This window comes from Scyliorhinus torazame, chromosome 12, assembly GCF_047496885.1.
Source record: "Scyliorhinus torazame isolate Kashiwa2021f chromosome 12, sScyTor2.1, whole genome shotgun sequence".
NCBI lineage: Eukaryota > Metazoa > Chordata > Chondrichthyes > Carcharhiniformes > Scyliorhinidae > Scyliorhinus > Scyliorhinus torazame.
The window spans coordinates 167,983,257-167,994,092 of NC_092718.1; the positions used below are offsets into that span (position 1 = coordinate 167,983,257).

Here is a 10,836-nt window from a genome sequence, read left to right on the forward strand (position 1 = left end):
ACAAAATAACCCCAGGTTGTGGGGAAATGTTAAATAACCACACAAACTGTGTGGAAACAGGAAAACGGCAAGTGGGTGGAAATCTAAAACAAAAACAGAGTGCTGGAAATAGCGCCTCTGTTAACATCTGCAGAGGGGAAAGTTAACAGTTTATTTATCCTTGATGGCAGCATTTTAAACACGAGGCGGCTGGTTTGGTCAGTTTAGAGCCTTGTCTCGGTCCAACAGTAAGAGAGATTTGGGGAAAATGCTGTAGAGGACGGATAATTGTAAAGTTATTTTAAAAATTCAACTTCTACTGCTATCCAAGGGGCAGATGCAAAGATCCAGCATTCTTCGAGATGTAAAAATATATATTTTTCTGAAAGCAGATGTATTTTAGAATATTAAAACCTCAATTTGATTTGACCGCCTCCTGCCCATTCACAAAAGGACAAAGGTTTCGGCGGGGGGAATGATTACATTTGAGACAATTAGTGGCTACTGATAGACTGCTTTGTGTGCGTGGGTGGGTGTTTGGATTAAGTTGATACATTGTCTGAAAGAAAAATGATCTCAACCTGTGCGAGTTCATTCCGCCCCACCGTTGCATGCCCCAGGTTTGTCTCAATGGTGATTTTAATGGGGGTTTTTCTCTGCATCTAACCCGATTTACAAGTGGCCTTGCCCCTCCCTTGATCGGCACTTAGACTTTGTCGCTGGGGGAGGAGAACAGAATTATCTTTTGTCCCCGCCGATACAGAATTTGAAATGAGGGAGGGAAATGGCTGGACACGGTGCCGCTGACCGTGCGGATAACAAACAGAGGGGAGTTTAAAAGGTGGGCACTTTTACTGGGCAAGGTTCAAGCTTGAGAACTGCACACACATGTTGTCCATTGCCAGCACTCTGGGTGAATTTGCAAAATGCCCCCCTCCCTCCTGTATTTGTCTGGATGGGAAGACAGCTCAGTCGGTCAGCAGGGGGTGACACCAAGTGAATTTAAAAAGGAATGTCTCAGCTCTGCCGCTCTCTTGGGCAATGGGCGATTCTCTGCTGCCGGCCCCGCCCCTTCCTGTCTGAGTGGCAGTGGCGTCTGCCAATAATCTCGCAGCTAGTGCTGGACTGGGGCTGGTGTTAGCGGGAGCCAATGGGAGGTGAATCAGTGGATCAGCTCGATTGCCATGGTCCCCGCCCACTCCCTCTCTCCCCCTGGTGCGATTGGCAGGATGGGTTTGTGCTCAGTGCCTGCAGTCTGTGCAGCAGTGAGGAGGGGAGTGAGCATCAAATATTAAACCCTCTCCCCCCCTCTCTCTTTCTCGCTCCCTCTGCTGATCAATCTCTCTTCTAATGCTGATCTATCTCTGCGCGGATCTCTCTCTATATTGATCAATCTCTCTCGCAATGCTGATCAATCTCTCTATGCTGCTCTCTCTACGCTATCTCTCTCACTCTTTCTCTCTATGCTGCTCAATCTCTCTCTGTGCTGAACTCTCTCTGATGATCTCTCTATGCTGAACTCTCTCACCTCTCTGCTGATCACTCTCTCTGCTGATCTCTCTATGCTGATCAATCTCTCTCTCCCACTCTCTATGCTGATCAATCTCTCTCTCCCACTCTCTATGCTGATCAATCTCTCTGTCCCACTCTCGATGTTGATCAATCGCTCACTTTCTCTCGCTGCTGATCAATCTCTCCCTCTCTCTGCTGATCAATCTCTCACTCTCTCTCTCTCTCTATGCTGATCAATCTTTCCCTCTCTCTGCTGATCAATCTCTCACTCTCTCTCTCTCTATGCTGATCAATCTCTCCCTCTCTCTTCTGATCAATCTCTCACTCTCTCTCTGCTGATCAATCTGCCTGGGACTGCCGAACGAGTGCTGCTGATTGCCCAAAGACTCAGAGAGGTAGCAGTGCGGAGCCTGGCGAGGAGTGGGAGCACATCTCTCCCTGTGCTGTGTGTATTTTTTTGCCAAACACCACGCAAAAGGAGGAAGAAGTCTCCCTCATTTCATTGCAAAGCCATTTGCGGATTTGGATCAAAGCTGGAGTTGTGGGCTGCAGATTCGAAACAACCTTGCAAGCGCTGTGGAATATAGTGTGGAAAGTTTGACCAGACCGCCTAACTCCGCGAGGATTGAATGATTCGGCCGAAAGTGTGCTTTATTTTCAGGTCGCAGCCTCCTCCTCCCTACCTCTCGGTCCCCAGCAGCACCTTTCGCCCAGGGAGCTGGCAGTGGGCAGGAGGGGGCAGAGATGTCAATGTGAACGGGATCAGGCAGAGGTCACTGCGAAGAATGGGCACCTTTCTCCGCCGGCTCCCTCTTGCGCTCTTCTGCCAATCCCTGTTCCTGGGCAGCTGCCGGGGGATCGGCTCGATGGACCACGAGAGGGGCAGAGAGGCCAAGTGCGAGCCCATCGAAATCCCTATGTGCCTGGGCATCGGTTACAACATGACCCGAATGCCCAACTACATGGGGCACCAGAACCAGCGGGAGGCGGCCATCAAACTGCACGAGTTCGCGCCGCTGGTGGAGTACGGCTGCCACGTCCACCTCCGCCTCTTCCTCTGCTCCCTCTATGCCCCCATGTGCACTGACCAAGTGTCCACCTCGATCCCGGCCTGCAGGCCCATGTGTGAGCAAGCCCGCCGCCGCTGCGCCCCCATCATGGCTCAGTTCAACTTCGGCTGGCCCGAGTCTCTGGACTGCGGCAAACTGCCCACCAGGAACGACCCCAACGCCCTGTGCATGGAGGCGCCGGAGAATGCCACCGGCGAGCCTCAGAGAGGACAGGGCATGCTGCCCGTGGCACCCAGAGCCAGGCTGCCCGGGGCTCCGGATGGCAGGAACCAGGGGCCGCTGGGCTCCTGTGACAACCCGGACAAGTTCCAGTACGTGGAGAAGACTCTAACCTGTGCCCCCAAGTGCTCTCCGGGGGTGGACGTCTACTGGTCGAAGGGGGACAAAGACTTCGCCTTCATCTGGATGGCGGTGTGGTCCACCCTCTGCTTCGTCTCCACCGCCTTCACGGTGCTCACCTTCCTGCTCGACCCTCACCGCTTCCAGTACCCCGAGAGGCCCATCATCTTCCTGTCCATGTGCTACAATGTCTACTCGGTGGCCTTCATCATCCGCTCGGTGGCCGGGGCTGAAAACATCGCCTGCGACCGGGAGAATGGAGAGCTGTATGTCATCCAGGAAGGGCTGGAGAGTACCGGCTGCACCATCGTCTTCCTCATCCTTTATTATTTCGGCATGGCCAGCTCCCTGTGGTGGGTCATCTTGACCTTGACCTGGTTCTTGGCCGCAGGCAAGAAGTGGGGCCACGAGGCTATTGAAGCCCACAGCAGTTATTTCCACATGGCGGCCTGGGGGGTCCCAGCCATGAAGACCATCATCATATTGACCATGAGGAAGGTGGCAGGCGATGAGTTGACCGGCCTCTGCTATGTGGGCAGCATGGACGTCAATGCCCTCACCGGCTTTGTGCTGATCCCCCTGTCCTGTTACCTGGTGATTGGAACCTCCTTCATCCTGACTGGCTTCGTGGCCCTCTTCCACATCCGCAGGATCATGAAGACCGGGGGCACCAACACGGAGAAGCTGGAGAAGCTGATGGTGAAGATCGGGGTCTTCTCCATCCTCTACACCGTCCCGGCCACGTGTGTCATTGTCTGCTACTTCTACGAAAGGTTGAACATGGATTATTGGAAAGTGCTGGCCTCTGAGCAGCTCTGCCTCGCCTACCCTGGCAGGAGGATTCTGGACTGCACTTTGGACACCTCGGTGCCGACGGTTGCTGTCTTCATGCTGAAGATCTTCATGTCCCTGGTGGTGGGGATCACCAGTGGGATCTGGGTCTGGAGCTCTAAGACTCTTCAGACGTGGCAGAGCTTGTGCAGCAGAAAACTATCGGTGAGGACTCGTGGGAAACCCTGCACTGGGATCAACTGCTCTGTCAGCCACTGCCACTACAAGGCGCCTTCTGTTATGGTCCACATGAACAAAATAGACCCTTACCTGGACAATCCAACCCATGTGTAACTCAGAGACCAGGTAATTAAAAAAATCTCCAGCAGACCAGGCAACCAGTGTGTGCCCACACCCCAGTACAAAGCTCAGGGACCAGTCTCCAGGCCACGAGAATTACTGATTGAAATAGTCGCGATTGCTGATGTCTCTTAACCGAGAGGATTTGTTTAGGAATTCCTGTAAAATCCGTGGGAAAGGTTTAAGATAATTCCCATTCTAAGACCTGTTGGCAGGTTGCATACTGGGGGACAGCAGCCTCCCAGAGAGAGTGGATGGACTCTTTCTAATATCGCCAAGAGTCAGCTCAGACAATATAAGCTGCAAGAGCTTTGATTCCTTGTGAGCTGAAACTGGAAATGTTTTTTCCCCCTCCCTGAGCGCCGAGTGCTTCTGAATGCCACCGTGCCCAAACCTGTAGAAGGGAAATCTCTCTTTGCGGACATGCAGGTTGGAGCAGTCTTATTTTCAAAGCGTTCCAGTCAAATTGCAGGGGTGTACAGTATCAGCAAAGCGTGTAATGAAAAATACTAAATATTGGTCATGTTTTTTAAAGTTATTTTTTAATCCTACATACCATTTTTAACCATAATTTCTCAAGTCATTCCCAAAGATACTTTGTCATTTAAAAGAAAATCTCTGTTGTCCTGTCTGTCTCTTTGATTGAACTGAAAGATCCACAAAGGGCGGTTCAAAGCATTGAGAGGAAGGAGGTCCTGGGTTTAACTCTTGATCTGTGCTGCCAGCAGTTGGGCAAGTGCCCGCAGTTGGCCTCAGCACCCCTGTCAATGTGGGTGCAGGCCCCTGCATGCATCTCACTGTTACTCGGTGGCTGCTGCAGTGGTATAAGGCCAGATGTTGATGGTGCTTCAGTAACTCACTGACTCGGTCTTGAAGGGGGGGTGGACGAGTCACTCATAACCAGGCCATTCGTCCAGTGGGCTGGGGTCAGGCGAGCCACCAGTCCCTGTGGAAACAGGCACCACCGGGTCAGTGCATCCCCTCTGGGGACGAGGGCAGAAAGTTAGCAGAGAGGGGGGAAAAAAATCCTAAACTCATCCTAGAACAAAATTATCTCCCCCCACGCCGCCCCCCCCCCCCCCCCCCCCCATCTCCCCGGGGCTAATTTGGTTCTGTGGGGCCGGGCCGACACTCACACCAATGTAAAATATCCAATTTTCAAATGTTTCTTTGCCTTCCATTTAATACTTTCCATATAAACACTTCATTCTTCCAACAAAAACACTTCGAACTTGTAGTTCGCAGCTCAGCACAAAGGACTTTTTATTTCTCAGTTTCTGTCCCAGAATATTTCTTTTTGAAAAAATATTTAACTCTATCGGGTGCACAAAGTAAAACCAGTCTTCAGGCGCCGGGGAAACAGTACTGACCCGAGGTAGTTCCATGGGGTAACTAGCGGTCAATTAGTGGTCTGTTAAAATGTCTCTTGAGGAGGACAGATAATGCAGCTTCTAGATCAGTGCAGCCCTGTAACTACTGAAAGTCCCTTATCTACTGATTATTTTATTGGAAGTCGACTTATGTTCCTTTCTCAATAACTGTGGGGAGAATATAATCGTGCTATGGGGCGCGGGGGTGTTTTTTTTGGGGGGAGGGGTGTGGTTAGGCTGCGAGTAATAAAGGGAGATATGCTCACTCGGTCTTTTCTGTGTTGAATTACTCCTCGCACTGCCTTCCCCCATCACCTCCATCCTGTATCTGAGGTTTGCCCAGATGTTGCCTCAACCCCATTCATTGTCTCTTGTTGTGAGTTGGGCACTGGGAAGGGTGAGAGGCTGCCCCAATCCTTACGGAAGTTCACTTGGCTGATCCAAAGGAATAATAATAATAATCGTTATTGTCACAAGTAGGCTTACATTAACACTGCTGTGAAAAGCCCCTAGTCGCCACATTCCGGCGCCTGTTCGGGTACATTGAGGGAGAATTCAGAATGCCCAAATTACCTAACAGCACGTCTTTCGGGATTTTTGGGCGGAAACCGGAGCACCCGGAAGAAACCCACGCAGACACGGGGAGAACGTGTAGGCTCCGCACAGACAGTGACCCAAGCCGGGAATGAACCTGGGACCCTGGAGCTGTGAAGCAACAGTGCTAACCACTGTGCTACCATGCCACCCAGAATTATGGATTAGAGTCATTACAGCCTCTGGCCCTTAAGTTCACCCTGGCTCTCTATCCAGCACACAGTCAGTCAGTCCCGTTTCCCCTTTACTGTGCCCCCCCCCCCCCATTCCTGCAGATTTATTTCCCTCAAGCACTCTTCCCAGTTTCCTTTTGAAATCACTGATCATCTCTGCTTCCAGCATCCTCTTTGGTAGCGAGTTCTGGGTCATTGCCACTTGCTGTGTAAAATAGCTCACCTTCCCCTGCAAAGCTCATCCCAAACATTAAATCAGTGTCCTCTCCAGCCCCCCCCCCCCCAACTCTTTCCCCCTCATGGGAACAGCTTTTCTTAATCAGCAGCCCAGGTTAGGCAGGGTAAAGCTCACCAGAAACTTAGTTGCTATCCAGCCAGCCACACTGCAAAGTATAGAAGTCTTCAATGGGGTTCAGTCACGATGCCCGTCACAGTCAAATATAATCCCCACTCCCCACCCCCACTGTTCAGCCTTATGCATGGCTACCTGGAAGGGGATGATCCATCACCCTTGAGTCAGACCTTAGCATCAGGGAGATGAAGGAGAAGAATTGGCGAGGATTCACTTTAAAAGTATAAATGGCAGGGTGGCGCAGTGGTTAGCACTGCTGCCTCACGGCGCCGATATCCCGGGTTTGATCCCGGCCCCAGGTCACTGTCTGTGTGGAGTTTGCACATTGTCCGTCTGGCTCTCACCCCCACAACCCAAAAGATGTGCAAGGTAGGTGGATTGTTCATGCTAAATTGCCCCTTGGACAAAAAACAAATTGGGTACTCTAAATTAAATTTTTTAAAAGCATAAATTGCAGGTCTCAAGAAATAATCAGAAACCCTCTATATCTACTGCATTCCACCCTGAGTTTTATTTTCATCCATTTTTAAAAACGCACTCCCAGCCACCATGCCCCACCCCTCCCCCTCCAAAACAGACATAACTTCAGTCCCTGAGTAGATTTGTCAGTTAAATTCTTTGAACTGTTTTCAGTAAAGGGTTATCATGAGAGGGCCTCCTTTGTGTTAATGGGATGAATCGTTGGGATGTGCTCACAGTTCCTCCAAATTGCTGGACAGCCATTTTTCAGGAGGATAATCATCAGGTACCAAACGCAGGCCCTCCCACAGTGACTTGAGGGGGGGGAGGGGTGAGAGTGGCTTTCATAATGGACAATGCCCTCTCCACAGCTGGGGTCATTACTTGGAAAATGAAGTGGTGGAATTATCAGCCTTAAATTATACCCCCCACCTATTGTGCAATATAATTCCTTTTGAAGGGAGAGGGTGACAGCTCCCATCCCTTTCAGGCATTGTATGTGTAGAAATCTCATTGCATCTGGTGTTTTGTTTTACAGTGGTTAATCTGCATTGTATGTTGGCTGTAAAAAAATTTGTTGTTGTGGTGATTTTGAATTGGCTGATCTGCTCAATGCTGAAGGGGACTGGAGCAAGGTGTGCCGGCGAGCTGGCGGGGTGGGGGAAGTTGTGACCAGTTTGTTTGAAAGTGTCAATTGTGGGGAATCATCATTCTGTGAGCTGCAGGATATTCTGCTCATTCAAATCTTCTCCCCCACTCTCAGGATAGCTATTTACAAGGGGCTTCAAGGCGGTTTTGATGTGGCAAAGGGATGGAGAGGTAGGCATCACTGATGGCTTCTTCCACTGGTTGATATTTTTCTGTTTCATATCTAACTCGAAAGGAATTGGAGGCCACTCAATGAAAGTTCTCCCTGCACTAGATGTCGCATCGAGTATGTCACCCTTGGCATTGACTCGCACTGAAGGTCTCAGGGTCTCAGAATCTGCTCCCAGCCTGTTTGAGACCACCACCACAATCCACCCCACCGGCCCACCCTCAAAGCAGACTGTCAACAGAACTCCTTTTTAAAAGAACGCAATACGTCAACGCTGCCCTTTGAAGATAACCCACACTTCGTCAGTGCTCACTTAAACTACCCAAAAGCATCAGTTCAACTTTTTCTTAAATCTCTCGAGAGTCCATCTCCTGTCTTGAAATGCTGAATGTCAAATTACTGGTTTACTGGGGTAGCTTTGTCAGCACCGACACATGAAGGGTAAAAATAATAAGGACACTAAAAGAGATTGGGAAACGTGTGTACTGGTTTTGGAGTAAAGTTCCATTATTGGTCACATGTTTAGCTTCAATCCCTCTGCCATGTGTGTGTGTATTGCACCTAACTCCTATAACACTTCTCCGGCCACATCATCCTCATCATACTTTGTTAAGATCCCGAAGCATGAGCGACACCACTGGAAATTCACTTGTATATGAAACCTGGGATATGTTACGCTGCACACCATATGTTACAAAATGCAGTCATTTGTAATGTACAGAGGAAGCTCTCCTGAAAAAGAAAACACCCTGTAATTAATAAAAGGCCTCAGGTTGTCCTCAAATACATATAACCTAGAATTGACCAAGTAATCGTGAAACGATTAGACCCATGACAAGTTAGATTACATACAGTTTACTTGTAGCAGCAACAGAATAATGCATTGTCCATTAAATCCTGATGTACCATGAGCTATGCCACAGGAGATTTGCTGGTCTATTTTAATTTCACAACTTGAAAAGATTCTCCGAATTGTAATTCCCAAATAAAGCACCCAGAGTCGGGACACACAGGGCTATAATTAGCAATAGATTTATGGTTCTTCATATTTTCTCAATGAATATTGAATTGATTAATGAGTAGATCAGTATGTGCTGGGTTGCAGTGGGATTAAGACACTAAACTGCTCCAGCACCCATGGCTAAGGGGGCAATATATCAAACAGCATTTCCACTCCTGCTTGTTGACTAATGTTACATCTGGAAAGTGCATGCATGTCCACATCTGGGGCGATGCTCCCTGTGGTCAAATAGCCTAGTGACTCTCCATTGTTTAGACTCACACATGGAGAATGGTCATTTGAACAAGGTACCAGAAGGCAGCCTGTGCCAGTGAATCTGACCCCAAGGAAGTCAGCGCCTGCAGAAGAAAATGTATTAAGAACATTGAATTCCACATTTAAAAATAAATATTTCTTACCAATAGGACTCTGCCAAATGGAAACCACGGTGGAATTTTGTCAGTGACAGCCTCTCCAGGGTGCGGCTGGAGTGTGAGTTATGAGAAATTAATGACAGTAAGTTGAGAATGAAGTATACCGGCAGCATTTAACTTTTAACATTGGCCTGAGAGATTATCACTGAAGGTCTCCCTCCGTTCCCAAGTGTAGAGTGCTTATTATTCATTTTCAGCTGCTCGCTGAGGGAAAGGAAGATTTTACACCAAATAGAATATTTTCACATCGATTATATCTTGGAAATGTTGTTAAATGCCGGACTCTATTTGGACCTGATGATCTGGATACTTGCGGGAAGCATGTGACACTTTCAACCAGAGAGTAAAAGGAAAATTGTCAGGGTGGGTGCTATGTGTGAGATGTCTCAGCATACTGCCTTGTAGGACTGATAATTAGAACCACCCCATCTATGATTTGCCAAGTGCCAAGTATTAGTTTGCCTCTCTTGGTACCATGCTTGTTTGCGGCCTCTACCTAGTCCCACTTCCAGGACCTGAACACAATGCACACTAGCACTGCAGTGTATTACGTAGGGGGTGCTGCACTGTCAGAGTTGCCGTCTTGAAAACGTTAACCCTACATATTGGGGTGCAATGCTTGGAATTTTTTTTTAATATAGCAGGCCATTTGTCCATCTCCACCTTTTAAGCTGCGATATTATTAAAGAATCCAATTACCTTGATGGACAGCAGATCAAATTTTGGAATTCAAGCTAGGCTCGTACCTTACTGCCTTGGCCCTCTCTGCTTGGATATGTTCCTGACTCACGAGGTGAGCACTCCAGTCGAAACTTAATTCGGGAATTTGAGGTTATCTTAAAAAAAATACCCAACCGCCCCCCTCCCGGAGTATCCTGTTGCACCTGAGTTGGGATTTTGTAAAGAGTTCATCAGTCCACCCCCATTCCCCCCGCACCCCCCCCCCCCCCCCCACCCACTCACCCCACTCACCCACCACCTCCGGTACTCAAGCGGCTTGAGTCTGAGTGTTCAGGGAAGACGAAGGAAACTGGAAAGAAGTTGAAGTGATGGATGAGGGTGGATATAGTTTTGACAATAGCCATTGGGGCATGTGTATCCCCTTTTGTTCTCATTTCCAGGACCAATGTATGTCTTAGCTGGACCTTGTGCAAGAGGCTATACAAATAATTTGTATTGCCTGTAGTTCAATTCACTTTGTCTACTCGATGATTGTAGATGTATTAATTTATGGTAAGACAAACAATAGAATATCATTTTTGTATATGTTCATGATAGTTTAAATGCAAATATATATTTTTGGGTCTTTTTTTTTTGTAAACTGTGTCCACTTTTATTTCTGCACCACATTTCCTAAGCCTAACGTTGGGGCAGCCCTCAAACAAAATGGATTCACTTCAGCCGGGAGAAGATGGAAAATAGCTGACACTGTGAATAAATATTTAGACTGGAAGATCCATCACTCTGAAGATGTTCAGCTTCTATCTAATGAGTTTCCCCCATTATCGCAAAGAGAGAGACTCTCTCTTTTATCAAAAACTAAAAGATTGTGTGTGAATTCTGTGTTCGTTATGACAAAGGGTTCAAGGATAAAGCATTTCGCACT

The 10,836-nt window shown here is 48.4% G+C and overlaps 1 protein-coding gene across 1 annotated transcript; it reads left to right on the forward strand.

Moving 5' to 3' along the window:
- The first annotated feature begins 1,196 nt into the window (after positions 1-1,196).
- On the forward strand, positions 1,197-10,539 carry LOC140386722 (frizzled-9). The gene is made up of 2 exons (XM_072469328.1): positions 1,197-4,037; positions 9,222-10,539. Exon 1 carries the CDS (start codon positions 2,121-2,123, stop codon positions 4,023-4,025), a length of 1,905 nt encoding a protein of 634 aa, XP_072325429.1. The 5' UTR covers positions 1,197-2,120; the 3' UTR covers positions 4,026-4,037; positions 9,222-10,539.
- The last annotated feature ends 297 nt before the right edge of the window (positions 10,540-10,836 follow it).